This window comes from Tachyglossus aculeatus, chromosome X3 (genome assembly GCF_015852505.1).
Source record: "Tachyglossus aculeatus isolate mTacAcu1 chromosome X3, mTacAcu1.pri, whole genome shotgun sequence".
Classification (NCBI taxonomy): Eukaryota; Metazoa; Chordata; class Mammalia; order Monotremata; family Tachyglossidae; genus Tachyglossus; species Tachyglossus aculeatus.
Genome location: NC_052099.1, coordinates 31,707,522 through 31,728,925, shown reverse-complemented (window position 1 = coordinate 31,728,925; position 21,404 = coordinate 31,707,522). Strand labels below are relative to the sequence as shown.

The following is a 21,404-nucleotide window of genomic DNA, read 5'->3' as shown; positions in this document are numbered from 1 at the left end:
TTGATTACGAAGGTGATCAGGCGCAGAGGCGGACAAAGGAGGCTCTAGATGTACCATAAGCTGAGAGTCGGTTAGACGCTTGCTGAAACTGAATTAGCGCAGACACAGAGGAGCCATCAGCGGTGCAAGAGAAAGAGGGCGAGTCCAAGACCTGGCAGCTAAGGACAGCATAGATCCGGCTTAGGAAAAAGGTGGACACTCTCTTGCTGAGCGAGGGACCATCTGGCTTTTGCCGGCAGCCGGGTGAAAGTCATCCCCGGAGAGGTGTCCAAGAGAAGTGGGCGTCCCCTCCGTTAATCCAAGATGGTTTTAAAATCTTGACAGAGCATTGGGTCGGTCGCAGCTTCTAGCATCAGCATCGTAGGCCTTGGGAGTCTTCGAAGTAACTGCTGTTTACCTGTCCCAAAATTTGAACATCAGCTGACCTTTCAATGTTGAACAAAAGAACTTGTTCATCCCCTTCAGAACGTTCGAATGCTACCCTTGCCGGAAACAAATAGGGAGGATTTTTCGCTACTTCAAAAGAGAACGATTTCTACTTGTTCAGTTCCAATGAAAACAGCAACTTCAACCTAAGTGGGGTCGATAATAGGACACTGTCTTCCCAATTTAAAATACCAGAATCAGGTTGGCCTGGTGGATAGGGCACGGGCTTGGAAGTCAGAAGGATCTGAGTTCTAATCCCAGCTCTGCCACTGGAGTGTCAGGTCTCCTAAATCCAGTCCGCTGGGCTCTGGCCTGCAGAGGAGACAGTAAGAGGCAGCAGGGCCAGATGGAAAGAGCCCAGGACTGGAGTCAGGAGACCTGTGACCTTGGGCAAGTCATCAAACTCTCTTTGCCTCAGGTTCCTCTTCCAGAAATGTCTGGGCTCCCTCTTGGACTGCAAACTGGGACTTGGGACTGTCTCTGATCTGAATGTCTCGTCTCGACCCCAGGGCTTAACACATATCATCACCATCACCACCATTATTATTATTATTTGAATATTCCCACTGCAGCGATGGGAAATCCGAGGCCCAGAGTTGAGACCTCTTTCCTCAGGCTCGAGAAGCACATGAATCCTGCCCGTCTAAATGGCTACGGATCTACCCCTTTGGCGGTCGACGTTTACTTACTCCTTTTGAGAGGCCCCAGAAGACACTTGTACACAACTTTGTGATTTGCCAGCTTAGTCAGGAAGGCCTGATAGCAAAGCCATTGGGCTGCTTCTGAAGGAAACGGGCCAGAAGCTTCTTTGGCTCCGAGAGTAACCCCTAGGATGAGAATGTTAAATTCAGGGAGGAAGCGCGGGGGTTTCAAGCACACACACCACCTCCCCACCTCCAACCCTCAAGTTTCTGGGAGGCGAAGACAGGATCCCCGGGGCTGATGGAAGCTCTCCAGTAGAACTGGGAGTGTAAAATGGCTAACAAAGCATTGCCCCCTCCTACCTAACCTCACTGCTTTCCTAAAACAATCCAGCCCAAATACTTCACTCCTGTAATGCCAACTTACTCACTATACCTCCATTTTATCTATTTCCCCGCTGACGTCCTGCCTCTGGCCTAGAAAGCCCTCCCTCTTCATAGCCGACAGACGATCACTCTCCCCACCTTCAAAAACTTTCTGAAGGCACATCTCCACCGATCAATCAATCAATTGTATTTATTGAGCGCTTACTGTGTGCAGAGCACTGTACTAAGCGCTTGGGAAGTACAAGTTGGCAACATACAGAGACAGTCCCTACCCAACAGTGGGCTCACAGTCTAAAAGAGGCCTTTCCTGATTAAGCTCTTGTTTCCCCTTCTCCCACTCTCTTCTGTGTCACCTTTGCACTTGGATTTGCAGCCCCACAGCCCTTTGCTCCATAGCCACAATTTATTTATTTATATTATTACCTGTCTGCCCTACTGGACTATAAGCTCGTCGTGGGCAAGGAACATATCCACCGACTCTGTTATACTGTACACTCCCAAGCACTAGGCCATGCTGACTTGCCCAAGGTCACTCGGAGAGTTCACCAAGAACGCAACAGGTTGAGGGACGGAACCAGAATTAAAGACTGAACCCCTTTATTAACAGGAAACTTATCTGACAGCGAAGTTTAGCCCACGGTGACTTACCCGCATTCCTGGCTCGTACCATGGAATAGCAGCAAGATGCCGTGTCGGCAATGACCGTGAGGAAGAATTCTGGATTTTTCCTGACTCGCTGATTAAATGGAAGCTGGAGGACGCAGGCGTGAAACCTGAGGATAAATAGGGAGTGAATCCTCTTTTCTTTTAAGGTATCTAAGCGCTTATTCTGAGCCAGGCACCGTACTAAGCGCAGCGCTCAATAAATACGATTGATTGATTGATTGATTGATTGGAGTAAATACAAACAAACCAGGTTGGACACAGTCCATGTCCCACATGGGGCTCACAGTCTTAATCACCATTTCACAGATGAGGCAACTGAGGTCCAGAGAAGTGAAGTGACTTACCCAAGATCACACAGCAGACAAGGCAAGGGGCTTTAGTGGAGGATGAGGATTGGGAAGGGGCAGGCTCCAAAGAATTGATAAGTCGGTAAGCCACTGTATTACGTCTTTTCGAAGCCTTGACAGGAAACTCGGACGTCTTCGGGGTCGTATGGGATAGGGACTGTGTCCGACCTGATTTTCTTCTATCTGTCCCATCTTGGCCCATAGTAAGAGCTTAACAGATACCACAATTATTATTCTCATTATTGTAATTATTATAACGACTAAGCTAGAGAAGCAGCATGGCCTAGTGGAAAGAACACAGGCATGGGAGTCAGAGGACCTGGGTTCTAATCCCGGCTCTGCCACTCATCTGCTGTGTGAACTTGGGCAAGTCATTTCACTTCTCTGTGCCTCAGTTCCCTCACCCACAAAATGGGGATCCAATACCTGTTCTCCCTCCTACTTAGACTGTGAACCCCTCGTGGGGCCTGATGATCTTGTAGATACCCCAGCGCTTAGTACAGTGCTTGGCACATAGTAAGCACTTAACAAACACCACAGTTGTTATTACTGGTGCCACTTCCAATGAAATCCTGTCTATTCAGCTTCCCTAGGGGGGCTGGGGGAACAGGAAAATGGTCACCTGAAAGGAAGAGAAGACCAAAGGGCAGGAAGGCTAAAGAAACACAAACCTGGAGTGTGGGAACAAGGACCTGGTGATCTCTAATGACCTTTGATTTCCACGTCCATTGAAAAGTTTTCATCCATCTGGGCAAACATGGGCCACACACTAAAGAGGAACCTAGCTGTTTGGGGAAATTTACATTTCAAGAAACCTGGGGAACTGCAAATGTTAACATGACACTTGCTTTTTCTTTCTCCCAGTTGTTTTCTGTTTACCTCTGACTTCCACTGACTCTGCACAAAGGTGGAAGAGTGAACCGGTGGGCGGCCTGCGAACTTTTGCAAAGCAGATTTCAGTCTGTTTAGCTATAAAGTCATCAAGAAGTTAGCTATCTACAGCTGAGCTGCACTTCTCCAGGAGAGTCAGAGCTCGAAAACTATTAGGGCCAAAGTCCCGCAGGTTGTTCCTGAGGTTCAGGTCAGGCAGTGCTTGAGTTAATGAGTGATTGTGTTTCTGGAATTTGGGGAGGAGTGATTTACTACTGTTTTTCGGACCCCCAAAGTGACAGGACTTCGAGAGGTCGAGAGGTCATCCTGTCCACCCTCCCCTCCACACAGGTTTGCCCTTAAGCCATTCAAGATCGATCATTCCCTGTAAAATTTTTTTAAAAACATCAGTTGCAGAATTCATTCATTTCATTCAATTGTACTTATTGAGCATTTACTGTGTGCAAAGCACTGTACTTAGTGCTTGGAAGAGTACAATATAACAATAAACAGAGACATTCCGTGCCCACATGGAGCTTGCTTAAGAGATTCCTGCTTTTTCTGCTTGGAAAAATGCAGGAATAATCACAGCCTTCCCATAAAACCTGAGGCCCTCCCCTGTCCTGGATCTTATAATGGTAAGAAAATTACTCTCCCCGGATCCCCTCTCAAAGCCTTATTGAAGGCACATCTCCTCCAAGAAGCCTTCCCTAACTAAACCCTCCTTTCCTCTTCTCCCACTCCCTTCTGCGTCACCCTGACTTGCTCCCTTTATTCACCCCCACCCCACCCCAGCAGCCCTGAAGCAGCGTGGCTCAGTGGAAAGAGCCGGGGCTTTGGAGTCAGAGGTCATGGGTTCAAATCCCGGCTCCGCCAACTGTCAGCTGTGTCACTTCGGGCAAGTCACTTCACTTCTCTGGGCCTCAGTGACCTCATCTGTTAAAATGGGGATTAAGACTGCGAGCCCCCTGTGGGACAACCTGATCACCTTGTAACCTCCCCAGTGCTTAGAACAGTGCTTTGCACATAGTAAGCGCTTAATAAATGCCATTATTATTATTATAGCTATAATTTGTTTATTTCTATTAACGTCCATCTCCCCCTCTAGACGGTAAACTCGTTGTGGGCAGGGAATGTGTCTGTTTATCAGCGCAGTGTACTCTCCCTAGGGCTTAGTGCTTTGCACACAGTGAACACTCAATAAATACGATTGAATGGAATGAAAGAATGGTTTTTAAAGAGTCTGCCTTGTGGGATTTATGGGAGGAGATTTGAATCCTGATCCAAGGGATGGCAAGGGTGGGAATTTCGACCATGCGGCTCCCTCTCGTGGCTTCCGGCTGGAATGAAACTATTCATTCAATCGCATTTACTGAGCGCTTACTGTGTGCACAGCACTGTGCTAAGCGCTTGGGAACTACAAGTCGGCAACATATAGAGATGGTCCCTACCCAACAACGGGCTCGCAGTCTAGAAGGGGGAGACAGACAACAAAACAAAACATGGAGCCTGGTGTCAAAATCGTCAGAACAAATGAAAATACCATCGTTATTATTATTGTCATTATTACAGTTTAGCAACAGATACCCAACAACAGGCTACTGTATTTATTTTACTTGTACATATCTATTCTATTTAATTTATTTTATTTTGTTAATATGTTTTGTGTTGTTTTCTGTCTCCCCCTTCTAGACTGTGAGCCCGCTGTTGGGTAGGGACCGTCTCTATATGTTGCCAACTTGTACTTCCCAACCGCTTAGTACAGTGCTCTGCACACAGTAAGCGCTCAATAAATATGATTGAATGAATGAATTAAAGATATATATATATATATATATATATATGTATATATATATATATAAACAATGCAAAGGATGCTACTTTACCTGTAGGCTTGCAGCAAAAATATCTTGTAAATGTTGATGCAAACAGTTCGGAGGCTGTTCACCTGGAGGAAAAAACAAGATGCCCAGGAGCAGGTCAAGACAAAAAGTCACTTCTGGTCATCAGTCGTGAGAAATTAAGCACGTAGACCCCATACCACAGCCGCCTGGTACCAGTCAATGCTACTTATTGAGCGCTGACTGTGTGCAGAGCACTGTACTACCCGCTTGGGAGAGTAGTCAGTCAGTCAATTGTATTTATTGAGCACTTACTGTGTGCCAGACTGAGCCCCCTTTATCCTCTCCTCCTCCCCGTCATCCCCCCTGCCCTACCTCCTTCCCCTCCCCACATCACTTGTATATATTTGTACTTATTTATTATTCTATTTATTTTACTTGTACATATTTATTACTCTTTTTATTTTATTTTATTAATGATGTGCATATAGCTATAATTCTATTTAACCTGACGGCTTTGACACCTGTCTACATGTTTCGTTTTGTTGTCTGTCTCCCCCTTCGAGACTGTGAGCCGGTTGTTGGGTAGGGACCGTCTCTATATGTTGCCGACTTGTACTTCCCAAGCGCTAAGTACAGTGCTCTGCACACAGTAAGCGCTCAATAAATACGATTGAATGAACGACTGAATACCAAGTGCTTGGGAGAGGACAAGAGAACAATAAACAGAAACATTCCCTACACTACAATAAAGGACAATACAATGGAATTAGCAGACATGTTTCCTATCCCATCATTACCCAGGTCCCTTGCTGGTCTTCTTCCTCCTCATCCCTCCCACTCTGAGCTTGTTGTGGGCAGGGAACTTGTCTACTGACTCTGTTACATTGAACTCTCCCAAGTGTTTAGTACAATGCCCTACACCCAGTAAGTGCTCAATAAGTACCACTGACTGACTGATTGATTAATTGACCATGAGTTATCCGACTTCGTCCTCACTCAGATCAAAGTTGGGCAGGGGCACAGAATGTCCACAAGCCCACTGGGCTCCTGGAAATTAAGAGCAAACGTTTGCTGATGGAGGGAAGTGAAAACATTTCACTTCTCTGTGCCTCAGTTACCTCATCTGCAGAATGGGGATTACCACTACGTCCAACCTGATTAGGTTGCTTCTAATAATAAACAATAATGATGGTATTTGTTAAGCGCTTACTACGTGCCAAGCACCGTTCTAAGCACTGGTGTAGATACAAGGTCATCAGGTTGTCCCACTTGGGGCTCACAGTCTTAATCCCCGTTTTCCAGATGAGGTAACTGAGGCAAAGAGAAGCTAAGTGACTTGCCCAAAGTCACACAGTGGTAGAGCCGGGATGACCCTTGACCCACGACCCTTGACTCCCTTCCCACTAAGCCGGGCTGTTTCTCTACCCCAGCACTAAGTATCCTCCTCCTAAGTATCCTCCTCCAGGAGGCCTTCCCAGACTGAGCCCCTTCCTTCCTCTCCCCCTCGTCCCCCTCTCCATCCCCCCCATCTTACCTCCTTCCCTTCCCCACAGCACCTGTATATATGGATAGATGTTTGTACATATTTTTTACTCTATTTATTTATTTATTTTATTTGTACATATCTATTCTATTTATTTTATTTTGTTAGTATGTTTGGTTTTGTTCTCTGTCTCCCCCTTTTAGACTGTGAGCCCGCTGTTGGGTAGGGACTGTCTCTATATGTTGCCAACTTGTACTTCCCAAGCGCTTAGTACAGTGCTCTGCACATAGTAAGCGCTCAATAAATACGATTGATGATGATGATGATGAAGTATCCCAGCGCTTACTCAGTACAGCATTTGGGACAGAGAAAGCGCTTCACAAATACCACAAAATAACCCAAAATCCACGTGTCAATGGACCTCCCTCAAGTCTGCACTTAACGGGGGAGGAGAAACCCAGGCAAACTGGATGGCGAAGGTCTCACCTGTACATCCAGAAATAAGCCGTGACACTTCAGCTTCAGGACGGTCAGGAGTTTCCGCCTCAGGCTCCTTCCAGCGGAGGTGCTCTGACATAGGGACAGGCTTGCCCTGATCGATGTCCGGCTGTAGCTGAGGGGGACGGAGAGGGGCAGACAGAGAGAGATCCCAATTTACCACGATTTTAGCCCTCTCTCCCCGCACTGTCAGCCCCTGCGGACTCAGCATAACGAATACTACCATATGCTATCATTAGAGAAGTCACTTCATTTCTCTGTGCCTCAGTTCCCTCATCTACAAAATAGGGATTCAATATCTGTGCTTTCTCCTACTTCGAATGTGAGCCCCACGTGGGACCTGATCATCATCATCATCATCAATCGTATTTATTGAGTGCTTACTGTGTGCAGCGCACTGTACTGCACAGCACTGTACCTGATGATCTTGTATCTACCCCAGTACTCACAGCAGTGTTTGGCACATTGTAATCATCATCATCAATCGTATTTATTGAGCGCTTACTATGTGCAGAGCACTGTACTAAGCGCTTGGGAAGTACAAATTGGCAACATATAGAGACAGTCCCTACCCAACAGTGGGCTCACAGTCTAAAAGTAATCATTTAACATATATTATTATTAATTATTCATTAATTTTAAGGTCTGTCTCTCCACTGTAACTAAGTTCCTTATGGGTGGGGATCGCATCTACAAACTCTGTTGCACTGAACTCTCCCAAGTGCTGAGTTCAAATTTCTGCACCCAACAAGCACTTAACAAATACCACAAATCATCATCATCATCAATCGTATTTATTGAGCGCTTACTATGTGCAGAGCACTGTACTAAGCATTTGGGAAGTACAAATTGGCAACATATAGAGAGAGTCCCTACCCAACAGTGGGCTCACAGTCTAAAAGGGGGAGACAGAGAACAAAACCAAACATACTAACAAAATAAAATAAATAGAATAGATAAAATACATAAACAATGGTATTTGTAAAGTGCTATGTGGTAAGCACTGGGGCACAGTCAACACAGTCAGATCAGACACAGGCCCAGTCCCACATGGGGCTCACAGTTTAAGGGGGGATTGCCGCTAAGGAGGAACAGTATGTGAACCCTATTTTACAAACAGGAAAACTGAGGCACAGTGATTCCCTGAGGTCACCTGGCGGGCTAGGGAGAGCCGGGATGAGAAGCCAGGACTCCTGTAGTCCAAGCCCATGTTCTCTCACCTAGGCAGTGTGAAAAATGCCTTCACAGACTAAGCCCTCCTTTCCTCTTCTCCCACTCCTTTCTGCGTCACACTGATTCGCTCCCTTTATTCATCCCCTCTCCCAGCCCCACAGCACTTATGTCCAAATTCGTCATTTATTTATATTCATACTTGTCTACCCCTCTAGACTGTAAGCTCATTGTGGAAAGGGAATGTTTCTTTTTATTGTTGTACTGTACCCTCCCAAGCACTTAGTACAGTGCCCTGCAAGCACCATGGCCTAGTGGAAAGAGCACAGGCTTGGAAGTCAGAGGTCATGGGTTCTAATCCCGGCTCCGCCACCTGTCTGCTGTGGGACTTTAGGCAAGTCTCGTCACTTCTCTGGGCCTCAGTTCCCTCATCTGTCAAATGGGGGTTAAGACTGTGAGCCTCATGTGATGATGACGGTGGCATTTATTAAGCGCTTACTATGTGCAAAGCACTTTTCTAAGCGCTGGGGAGGTTACAAGGTGATCCGGTTGTCCCACAGGGGGCTCACAGTCTTAATCCCCATTTTCCAGATGAGGGAACTGAGGCCCAGAGAAGTGACTTGCCCAAAGTCACACAGCTGGCAATTGGCAGAGCTGGGATTTGAACCCACGACCTCTGACTCCAAAGCCCGTGCTCTTTTCCACTGAGCCACGCTGCGGGGACCGTGTCCAACCTGATTACTCTGTACCTACCTCAGTGCTTAGAACAGCGCTTGGCACATAGTACGCGTTTAACAAATACCACAGTTGTTATCAGCGGTGGTAAGTGCTCAATAAATCCGATTGACTGACTGACAGGCATCGTGTCTGGCTTCGAGTGAGCCTCCCCCTAGCTCCATCCTTTCCTAGAGCTTGGGCGGTGGTGACGAGGCTGGGGCCCACTGTTGGGTAGGGACTGTCTCTATATGTTGCCAATTTGTACTTCCCAAGTGCTTAGTACAGTGCTCTGCACATAGTAAGCGCTCAATAAATATGATTGATGATGATGATGATGATGGGGAAGGGGTGCTCACGTGGAGTAGTCGCAGTACACCTCCAGGGTCCGTGTGTCCAGCAGCAGGCCGCACCACGGGAAGAGGCAGCCAGCCGGGAGCTGAGTAAAGTGCGAGCATCCCACGGTGTCCTCGTCCACGTCAAAGTTCACCACGGTCTTCCGCGGGTTGATAAAACAGCCGTACTCGGGAATTCCTTTCGCCAGAGTCCTAAGTTACACAGAACCTGTTCAGAATGACCACCCGCTAAGTAAAAGAGAAGCAGCGTGGCTCAGTGGAAAGAGCCCGGGCTTTGGAGGCAGAGGTCATGGGTTCAAATCCCAACCCCGCCAATTGCCAGCTGTGTGACTTGGGGCTAGTCACTTCACTTCTCTGGGCCTCAGTTCCCTCATCTATAAATGGAGATGAAGACTGTGAGCCCCCCGTGGGACAACCTGATCATCTTGTAACATCCCCAGCGCTTAGAACAGTGCTTTGCACATAGTAAGCGCTTCATAAATGCTATCATTATTATTAAAAAAAGACTATGAAATAAGCGCTTGCTTCGTGTTGAGTGGATGAATGCCTTCAGACCATTCTTGAGCCGGTCAGTCGATTGTATTTATGCCCTGTGCTACGCACTTGGGAGAGGGCAGTATGCCACTTGTCTGCTGTGTGGCCTTGGGCAAGTGACTTCACTGCTCTGTGCCTCAGTTACCTCATCTGTAAAATGGGGATTAAAACTGTGAGCCCCATGTGGGGCAGGGACTGTGTCCAACCCAATTTGCTTGTATCCACCCTGGTGATTAGTACAGTGCCTGACACAAAGTAAGCGCTTAACAAATACCAGGATTGTTATAACAATAGAACAAATACAGGTCTGAAGCAGGACCTCTATCTCATAATAGTCCCAAAAGCCACAGGGCTGAGTTTTCTTAAATCCAAAGTTGCAGGACGAAATGGCTGGAAAAGCGTGTCGGAAGCCACGGGCATCCACTAATTCAATCGTATTTATTGAGAGCCTACTGTGTGCAGAGCTCTGTACTAAGCGCTTGCAATAAGATCAGGCATAGCACCTGAGACTAATTTCTCTATCTTCAGGCCCCTTGGGACTTTATTTTCCAAGCCTTATGTGACCTTCCCGTTTAAGCAGGAACTGAAACCAGGTAAACCAATAATGTCCCACAGGAGCTCTTTCAAGGAAGGAGGCCAGGGATGAAAATTCACGTTTCAGGCAACTTACCGAAGGAAAAGTTTAGCTTGGTCTAAGTGAGGCGTGACCAGCAGAAAGTCATCGATTAAACGGAGCAACACCCTAGGAGGAGAAAAAGAAAGAGGGAAAATAACATTATCCTTACATTCTACATTGATTTTGTCCTCAAAGTGATAGGATATAGAAATTCAACTTACACTCACGGAAGGAAAACTGGGAAAGAAAAGGGCATGGGAATCAGAAAGCCTGCCTTTTAATCTGGGCTCTGCCACCTGCTTGCTGTTAGACCTTGGGCAAGTCCCTGGACCTCAATTTCCTTAACTGCAAAATCAATCGTCTTTATTACGCGGTTACTGTGTGCAAAGAGCACTTGAGAGAGTACAATACAACAGTTTGTCGATATAGCCCTGCCCACAAGGAGTTCATATAGGGATTAAACACCTGTTCTCCCTTCTACTTACTGCCAATTATTTGGACACCACAGCCCCAAGGACACCCTGTGGGACAAAATAATACAACTGCGGTGTTTGTTAAGCACTTACTATGTGCCGGGGGAGATACAACAAAATCAGATCAGACACAGTCCCTGTCCCACATGGGACTCACAAAGAGGTAGGGGCAGCAGGTAGCTCATCCCCATTCTACAGGTGAGGAAACTGAGGCACAGAGCGAATAAGTGATTTCTCCCAGGTCACACAGCTGGACAGGGGCAGAGTTGAGACGAGAAACAGTATCTTCCAACTCCCAGTTTTCCGTTCTTTCCACAAGGTCACTCGGATTCCTTCCTGCAGCTCATTCTGCCCTGCTGAGACGACCGCTAGTAGTGGTAGTAATAGTAGTAGTAAAAATAATGGAATTATAGGCAGGGAACATGTCTACCAACTCTGTTATACTTTACTCTCCTAAGCACTTAGTTTAGTGCTCTGCCCACAATAAGGGCTCAATGAGAAGCAGCGTGGCCCAGAGTACCGAACAAGTCCTGGAGTCACAAGGATCAAGGTTTTAATCCTGGTTCTGCCCCTTTATCTGCCGCGTGACCCTGGGCAAGTCATTTCGCTTCTCTTTGCCTCGTTGTCCTCATCTGTAAAATGGGAATGCTTCTTTTAAAAGATGTAAGCATTTATTGAAAGGCAAATACCGTTCTAAGCGCTGAATCAGGTCGGGTACAGTCCCTGGCCCACATGGGGCTCGTGGTCTAAGTGGGTGGGAGAACAGATATTGAACCCTAATTTTACAGTTGAGGAAACTGAGGCGCAGAGAAGTTAAGTTAAACCGAGGGGAGCTGCATTGAGCCTGACTTTTACCAACCGTTGCCTCCCTCCACAGGAAGCAGACAGCCATGTTAGGGAGGGATTGGAGGGAATCCCAGAAGGAACCGATCAGTCAGGATGGCAGCGCTGGTTCCTGCAGCTACTCCCTTGGTAAAGCACCACGAACCCCAGCTTCCATTACATTACATATCTCCCAGCTTCCATTACATTAATATTAATAATAATAATAATAATAATAATAATAATAATAATGGTATTTGTTACACGTTTACTGTGTTCCAAGCACTGGGGTGGATACAAACAAATCAGGTTCGACAGTCCCTGTCCCACGTGGGGCTCACAGACTCAATTCCCATTTTCCAGTTGAGGGAACTGAGGTACAGAGAAATGAAGTAACTTGCCCAAGGTCACATAGCAAAGAAGTGGCAGAGCCGGGATCAGAACCCACTCCCAGGCCCGTGCTCTAGCCACTATGCCACGCTGCTTCCCTTCCTGGATAGGTTCTCTCCACAACTTGGGAAAACCTAAGCGAGAAGCTTCCTGAAGGAGCGGGACATATTTACCCATCCTGCTGGATCCCGGGGAACAGACGGTTTTCCATGTCTCCGTAGCACAGGCTGCAGAGCAGCGTGGACAGAATGGAGCCCTGCGGAATCCCTCGGCGTTGGACGTAATACCTAGAGGGAGAACGGTCATTCATTCATTCATTCAATCGTATTTATTGAGCGGTTACTGTGGGCAGAGCACTGTACTAAGCACTGGGGAGAGTACACTACAACAATAAACAGACATATCCCTGCCCACAATGAGCTTACAGACTAGAAATCAGGAAATAATGGGGACAGGCACTACACCAAGGCCAAAGCTGGCATTGGAAGTGGGGCTCTGCACCCCAAATTTGCACAGCAACAGGAGCTCTGCCACACTTGGTAGTCCCAACCCATAGAACCAGACACATCTCACAACTCAACCCAACAGGGTCTTTCTTTTTTTTTTTTTAATGGCATTTGTTAAGCGCTTACTATATGCCAAGACACTGTACTAAGTGCCAGGGTACTTACAAGCTGATGAGGTTGGACACAGTCCGGCTCTTTGAGCTGGTGGCATGATGGCATTACAGGAATTGCAAGTATTAAAGGAAGAACTGGTAATTGAATAAGGAACAGTGGGGTTTAGAGTCAGGGAGCAGCTTAGCCTAGTGGATAGAGCATGGGCTTGGGAGTCTGAAGGCCATGGTTTCTAATCCCGGCTCTGCCACTTGTCTGCTGTGTGACCGTGGGCAAGTCGCTTCACTTCTCTGGGCCTCAGGGGGATGAAGGGGCATGGACTGTGTCCAACCCGATTAGCTCGTATCTACCCCGGGGCTTGGTACATTCAGTGCCTGGCACATACGAATACCAAAGAAAACAAAATTAGCATGGCCTTGGGGCCTGAGTTGAGAGTGAGACTGCCATGCCCGCTGGTTGGTTGGAAGGCCGCCTCTGGCACTGGTACCAGTTCCCTTCCACCTCAGGCCTCACCCCCTAACTCCCGATTGGGGGGCTCATTCCCCCAGCAATGGACCTCTTTTCGGCCCAGCCTTCAGACTGGCAGTGCCCCTGTGCCCCCTGACCAGATTAGTTGGGTGGCAACTTACCTGTTTCTGATCTTCAGGATGTTGTGCTGAATCATCTGCCGAAAGAAGGCAAAGAGGCTGGTGCTTGTCTCGTTGAGAGAGGAGCTCTTAAAAAGACAAAAAGGGAGAGTCAGAGCCCAGAGACATAGAATAATAATAATAATCCTAATAATAACGGCATTTGTTAAGCGCTTACTTTGTGCGAAGTACTGTTCTAAGTGCTGGGGGGGATACAAGGTGATCAGGTTGTCCCATGGGGGGCTCACAGTCTTAATTCCCATTTTACAGATAAGGGAATGGAGGCTCAGAGTAGTTAAGTGACTTGCCCAGGGTTGCACAGCAGACATGTGGCAGAGCCGGGATTAGAACCCATGACCTCTGATTCCCAAGCCTGGGCTCTTTTCACTGAGCCATGCTGCTTCTCTAAAAGAGAGGAGAGAGGCAAGGCTGGAAACTTCCAGATCCAGACCCACACTGGGGTGGACAGAGGAAGCTACTTCCTGCCACTTCCACGTCTGAGCAGTTAATAATATAATATAATAATGGCATTTATTAAGCACTTACTACATGCAAAGCACTGTTCTAAGCGCTGGGGGGATACAACGTGATCAAGTTGTCCCACGTAGGGCTCACAGTCTTAATCCCCATTTTTACAGATGAGGTAACTGAGGCTCAGAGAAGTTAAGTGACTTGCCCAAGGTCACACAGCAGACTTGTGGTGGAGCCGGGATTCAAACCCATGACCTCTGACTCCAAAGCCCGGGCTTTTTCCACTGAGCCACGCTGCTTCTCTTAGCCACGCTGCTTCTCCTTTTTGAGTTTTGAGGTTTTTAGTTCTCTCTCTTCTTTTATGCCATTTGTTAAGCGCTTACTATGTGCCAGGCACTGTACTAAGAGCTGGGGCAGATACCAGCTACTCAGGTTGGACATGGTCCATATCTCACCTGGGGCTCACAGCCTTAATCCCCATTTTACATACGAGGGAACTGGGGCACAGAGAAGTGAAGTGATTTACCCGAGGTCACACAGCAGACAGGTGGTGGAGCCGGAATTAGAACCCAGGTCCTTCTGACTCCCAAGCCCCAGGCTCTTTCTCTTCAGAATTGAGCCACTACAGTCTAGACGGGGAGGCAGGCATTACAATAAACGATGGATATGTACATAAAAATGTGCTGTGTAGATTAGCTCTTTAAGTAGAAAGATCCCCCTCCCCTCCAGCAAGAAGCTGTTGGACAGGTGAACCCAAATTATTCATTCATTAACTTCTCTGTGCCTCAGTTACCTCCTCTGTAAAATGGGGATTATCATCATCATCAATCGTATTTATTGAGCCCTTACTATGTGCAGAGCACTGTACTAAGCGCTTGGGAAGTACAAATTGGCAACATATAGAGACGGTCCCTACCCAACAGTGGGCTCACAGTCTAAAAGGGGGAGACAGAGAACAAAACCAAACATACTAACAAAATAAAATAAATAGAATAGATATGTACAAGTAAAATAAATAAATAGAGTAATAAATATGTACAAACATATATACATATATACAGGTGCTGTGGGGAAGGGAAGGAGGTAAGAAGACTATGAGCCCCACATGGGACATCCTGATTACTGCGTATCTACCCTAGCACTTAGAAGAGTGCTTGGCACATAGTAAGTGCTTAACAGAGACCATCATCATTATTATTATTCAATTATATTTATTGAGCGCTTACCGCGTGCAGACCACTGCACTAGCGCTTGGGAGAGTACGCTAGAAGGATAAACCGACACATTCCCTGCCCACAGTGAGCTTACAGTCTAGAGGGGGAGACAGACATTAACAGAAATCGATGAATTACACTCATCCACCTCAGTGGGGCCGTGGCCAGCTTGGTCAATCAGAAAGGGGAAAGCAAATGTCGGAGTTGTGGTGAGTCCTTTCCCGGAGGGGACCGCCCACCCTCCCGGCTGAAGCTACACTCCCACCGAGGGGCCGGACGCTACCTGCTGAACGACGATGGCATTCTGGAGCGACGTGGTCTCCTGCAAATGGGACACAAACTGCTTCATGGAGGGCAGGAAGTCCTTCAACGTGGAAACCTAGGAAGAGAGGAGGGCGAGAGACCCCCCCGTGTGAGAAATCGCGCCTGAAAGGTCTTCAGGTGGTCTTCGGAAATCAACTGCCTTTAAACTCTCGGCAAACTGGTGGGGCCAGGACACCATAACAGGACTTTTCCTCAGTTCCCCATCCTGTCCCCAACGCCCCAACTCGCTCCCTTGGCTCTCCCCCACTTCCCCGCCCCACAGCACTTGTGTATATATGTACATATCTATAATTCTATTTATAATTAATGCCTATTTACTTGTTTTGGTGTGTATATATCTATAATTTTATTTATTTACGTTGATGCTGCTGATGCCCGCTTACTTGTTTTGATGTCTGTCTCCCCCCTTCTAGACTGTGAGCCCGCTGTGGGCAGGGATTGTCTCTTTGTTGTAGAATTGTATTTTCCAAGCACTTAGTAAAGTGCTCTGCACACAGTAAGCACTCATCATCATCATCAATCGTATTTATTGAGCGCATACTGTGTGCAGAGCACTGTACTAAGCGCTTGGGAAGTACAAGTTGGCAACATATAGAGACAGTCCCTACCCAGCAGTGGGCTCACAGTCTAAAAGGGGGAGACAGAGAACAAAACCAAACATACTAACAAAATAAAATAAATAGAAAATGATTCAATCAGTAAATGATTGAATGAATGAATGACATAAATGACATAAATGACATAAATAGGGAGGTGGTGGGGCTTTTTTATGGCATTTGTTAAGCATTTCCTATGTGCCGGGCACTGTACTAAGCGCTGTAGTAGATGGAAACTAATTAGGCTGGAGACAGTCCCTGTCCAACATGGGGCTCACAGTCTTAATCCCCATTTTACAAATGAGGGAACTGAGGCACAGAGAGGTGAAGCAACTTGCCCAAGTTCACACAGCAGGCAACTGGGGAAGCCAGGATTAGAAGCCAGATCCTCTGACCCCCAGGGCTGGGCTCTTTCCACTATTCATTCATTCAATCGTATTTATTGAGTGCTCACTAGGCCATGCTACTTCTCTCAGTGTTAGTTCTCTTACAGTCCTCTAGACTGTACGCTAGTTGTGGACAGGGAATATGTCTGTTTATTGCTACAGTGTACTCTCCCAAGCACTCAGCACAGTGTTCTGCACACAGTAAGCCCTGACTTGTGGGCTTAGAGAAAAGGGCATAGGGCTGGAAGTCAGAAGACCCGGGTTCAAATACCAGCTCTGCCCATGACCCGCTGACCATACTCTTGTGGTTTTAGGACTTCACGCCCAGAATCCCCCAGGATGGAAGGAGTTCCGAGTAGCCAGGGACTCAGGGAGAGGACCACTTTGACCACATTCTTTGGGCAGAATTCAGTCTATCAACGGCATGGATTGGGCATTCATAACCACATCCTGTGGTTATGAATGCCCAATCCATATGGCTAATAGGCTGAACTCTACTTCGGGTCACAAGGCAGAAGAAACACCAAAGAGAAATCTCAACAACTCTCAACACGCAGTGCCTGAAAACACCAGATCCATTTCAACGTTCTCTTCAAGCAGAAGAGTCTAAAGGGACTAGAGGACAGAAAATTTCAGAAAGCAGGAGGGTTCATGGCAACTCATACGTGTCTTCTAAAGGTTTTCCGAACTGAGCCATTGGCCGTTTTCTGGATCACGGCGTAACGCTGGATGCAATAGACGGTCTCCTCTTCGGGCTTCAAGATCCTTGAGATCACTTCGACAAGCTTGTCGTGAGGAATGGTGTCATAAGCCCCCGTCACGTCGGCCTATGTGAGGAGAGAGATCATAGATTCCCCAGGAGATGTAACGGGTTCGCGGCCAAGAGGCCGGTAACAGGCTATAGGAGGGAGAGTGGGGTCCTAGAAGGGAAAAAATGAGGGGTGTTTTCATTCATTCATTCATTCAATCGTATTTATTGAGTGCTCACTGTCTGCAGAGCACTGTGCCAAGCGCTGGGGAGGTTACAAGGTGATCAGGTTGTCCCACGGGGGGCTCACAGTCTTAATCCCCATTTTACAGATGAGGTAACTGAGGCCCAGAGAAATTAAGTGACTTGCCCAAAGTCACACAGCTGACAGTTGGAGGAGCCGGGATTTGAACCCATGACCTCTGACTCCAAAGCCCATGCTCTTTACCACTGAGCCACGCTGCTTCTCTTAATCACACAGGAGAGTCGTCACAATTAATTCTCTTAATCACACACGCTGCTTCTCTTAATCTTCCTTAATCACACAGGAGAGCTGGTAGTCTATTCTTTTAATAAATAAACCAAATTACCAGGTTTGGGGCCAGTGGGACAAAGTGGTCAGAATCAGCCATCACACTGCAAAGCAGAGAGAGTTCCTCCCTTCGTTCAAAATCCCGGGATGCCCTCTCCCGGGTCTTCCCTTTCCAATGGCTGTTGGCCTTGGGGTCACACTGACTGTTCAAAAGAGGGACCTCCGAAACTGCTATGCCTCCCTTCTGAGGAGGTTCTGATGGCTGGACTGGTGACATTACAGATGGAAACTGCTTGCATAAATTTTCTTCCTCCAAAGGAGATCCCTCTTCCCGGCTTGTGGTCCTCCAGGACCCCAAACTCTCTTTCTGCTGTGCATGGGCCCGGCACATCTTTTCCCAGGCTGCATTTTCTTTATTGTCTCTTTTTCTTTTTTTTAAGTCTTCAAGCTGTTCTTGCTTTCTCGAGAAAGCAGCATTAGGGAGAAAGACGCAGAGCTCTCTCCCACTTACCTTCACAAAATAAAATCTGCGTTCTTTATCCTTAGACGTCAGAACTCTGAGCACAAACTGCCGCCACGCTTTATAAATGTCATCGATCCCAAACATGGAGGCCCCCAGCAGATGCGGGTGTAGAGTCCGCTCGTAATTCAGGACGCTAAATAGGTTTTTCAGTTGGGTGTTGAAATATTGAACCTGAAAAGAAATGATCAGAGAGGCAACTTCAGCAGAGTCTTGCCGCCGAGCTAATCTTCAACTACTCCAAAAGAACTGGCTATAATAAATGGCAGCATTTGACCCAAATCCCATTGCTACAATAGTTAATTCTCTTAGGAAGAGCAATAACTAGAATATCTTCAAAGTATTTGTTAAGCGCTAAGTGTCCAGCGCTGTTCTAAGTGCTGGGGTAGATATAGGGTAATCCGTTTGGACACAGTCCATGTGGGACTCAGTTTTAATCCCCATTTTACAAAGGAGGTAACTGAGACCCAGAGAAGTGAACTGACTTGCCCAAAGTCACCCAGCAGACAAGTGGAAGAGCTGGGATTAGACCTACTATTCATTCATTCATTCATTCATTCAATTCAGTCGTATTTATTGAGCGCTGTGTGCAAAGCACTGTACTAAGCACTTGGAAAGTACAGTTCCCCAATAGACAGAGACAATCCCTACCCAACAATGGGCTCACAATCTAGAAGGGGAAGACAGACAACAAAACAAAACAAGTAGACAGGCATCAATAGCATCAAAATAGATAAATAGAATTATAGAATATATTAGGTCCTTCTAACTCCCAGGTCTGCGCTCTAACCACTAAGCCAGGATGCTTCTCACTACAATTTGCTACAAAATCACCTTGGGTCACTGGGAAAGATGGAGAATAATGGGCTGAAGAGGGAAGAACGAGGTGAGAAGATGGAGGCCCTGAATTTAAGTGTAGCTCTGATAAGATATCATCCAGCAAACGTCTGGCTTAGCGAAAAGAAAAGGATGCCAAGACGGGAAACCCAGGTTCTAGAACCGGCTCTGACAACCTCTCTGCTGAGTGATCTCGGTTAAGTCACAATTCCCCTGTGCCTGTTTCCTCATCTGTAAAATGCGGGGAGACAAAATACCTGTTAAATAATCGCATTTAAGTGCTTACTATGTGCCAAGCACCGTTCTAAGCACTTACAAGATACAAGGTAATACAAGGAGATACAAGGTAATCAGGTTGTCCCACGTGGGGCTCACAGTCTTCATCCCCATTTTACACATGAGGTAACTGAGGCACAGAGAAGTTAAGTGACTTACCCAAAGTCACACAGCTGATAAAAGTGGTGGAGCCTTTAGTAGAACCCATGACCTCTGACTTCCAAGCCTGCGCTCTTTCCACTAAGCCTCGCTGTTCTCCCCGCTCCCTTAGGCTGGGAGCCACCCACTTGGTTATCTTTATTTTAATATCTATTCCCCTTCCACTGGACCGCAAGCTTCTTTAAAGGCAGGGATCATGCCTACTTATTCTATTACATCTTCCCACATGCATACTACAGTGAGCACTCCATACATTTCAGTGAATGATTATCCTAGTGCTTGGCACACTATTTGGCACATAGTCAGTGCTTAATCAATGCCATCATTATTAAAAATTCTTCCTTTCTAGAGCTAGGGCCAAATTCCCTTTATCACTTATTTTTGGAAGAATGCCAGAAGTCCTTTAGGAAATCTATACATATCTCTATATGTATATATATGTGTGTGTGTTTGTGTGTGTGTATATATATATTTATGATATAGATATGTAAAGATCTAACTTTTCAAACACTAGTTCAATTTCTTTCCAAGTACAGTATTGCCTTCCACTTTTCAGTTACTCTTAGCACGCTCAAGAGATCCTATCCATGGCCCTAGAATAAAAAAATACCCAGGCTCCAAATAAGCAGTGAACAGTGACCTTCTTATCTCTGCTTTCTTTTGGGAATAACTTTGCTCCAGCAACGGTGTCTGCATTCACAATTGGCCGCAGTCCGTTGGATTTTGGGATGAACCGGAGTTTGGATACCACGGGAACATATCTCTTGGGCAGGTTTTCTTTAATTTCCTTTTCAGATATTGCTTGAAGCTGCACCTTGGCCAGGTGGTTGCTGAAAGAGGAAAAAAAGCATTAACTCTGTTTTCTGAAATGAACCTCTTAGAATAACGTCTCCCCGCAAAACCAGCCCAAACAAACGAAGCTAGCGGATTCACAGAACTTGGAAGATGATCCGATATCAATAATGTGGGAGGAATCTGGAGCTTTTCCTCAGCTTGTTCAAAACAGAGATCAGATTTCCGCTTCAAACACTTCAGCTGGGACGGCAACACGGCACCAAAACACAATCTGCTGTTCAGCTTCTCGCTTACTCTTCATCTCACTGAGGAGATCCTACCTACGGCTTGAACATAAAACTTGCCTCCAGGGTCCGAACGAACCTGTCCACCTGTCCACATGTTTTGTTTTGTTGTCTGTCTCCCCCATTCTAGACTGTGAGCCCGTTGTTGGGTAGGGACCTTCTCTACATGTTGCCAACTTGTACTTCCCAAGTCTACTTTCTAGACTGTGAGCCCACTGTTGGGTAGGGACCGTCTATATATGTTGCCAACTTGTACTTCCCAAGCGCTTAGTACAGTGCTCTGCACACAGTAAGCGCTCAATAAATACGATCGATTGATTGATTGATTAGTACAGAGCTCTGCACACAGTGAGCGCTCAATAAATACGATTGAATGAATGAACAGAGAGCAATCAGGGGGTCAATCTTTCTGTTTTCCTCAGATTCGGTTCTCTGCATTCTGAGTAGTGGTTCCAGCACTTTAGCAACCACAAGATTAAAGGAAATCTGTGCCATCCCCACCACGTTCCAGAATAACTGAATAAATGGAGCTGGAAGAAGTAAAGCCTCATCCTGCTTTGTTGGTTTGGGGCGGCCGTCTGGTTTTTGGGGGGAACTGCCAAGCTCAGGGTCCTATGGAGCTGGCTATCGGGTCTTGGGTCCCTCAAGGAATCAAGCACCTTTTGGTGTGGCAGCTATCTTGCCAGGGTGGAGCTGAACTCAGGGCCCCTGGCTCCCCATGGCCTCCCCATGTGGTGGTCTGAACCCGCTGCTGAGGAACCCCCCCCCCGCCCGCCCAGCGT

General features: G+C 46.8%; 1 protein-coding gene across 1 annotated transcript in view; it reads right to left on the bottom strand.

Annotated features, from left to right (window-relative positions):
• Positions 1-293: 293 nt before the first annotated feature.
• TERT (telomerase reverse transcriptase) overlaps positions 294-21,404 on the bottom strand; it is a 30,289-nt gene continuing 9,178 nt past the window's right edge. Inside the window, 13 exon segments of the mRNA XM_038770288.1 lie at positions 294-397; positions 1,116-1,253; positions 2,103-2,227; positions 5,224-5,285; positions 7,151-7,277; positions 9,406-9,594; positions 10,607-10,678; positions 12,411-12,524; positions 13,484-13,569; positions 15,449-15,544; positions 17,137-17,298; positions 18,263-18,445; positions 20,184-20,373. Coding sequence (XP_038626216.1) covers positions 294-397; positions 1,116-1,253; positions 2,103-2,227; positions 5,224-5,285; positions 7,151-7,277; positions 9,406-9,594; positions 10,607-10,678; positions 12,411-12,524; positions 13,484-13,569; positions 15,449-15,544; positions 17,137-17,298; positions 18,263-18,445; positions 20,184-20,373 — 1,648 coding nt within the window.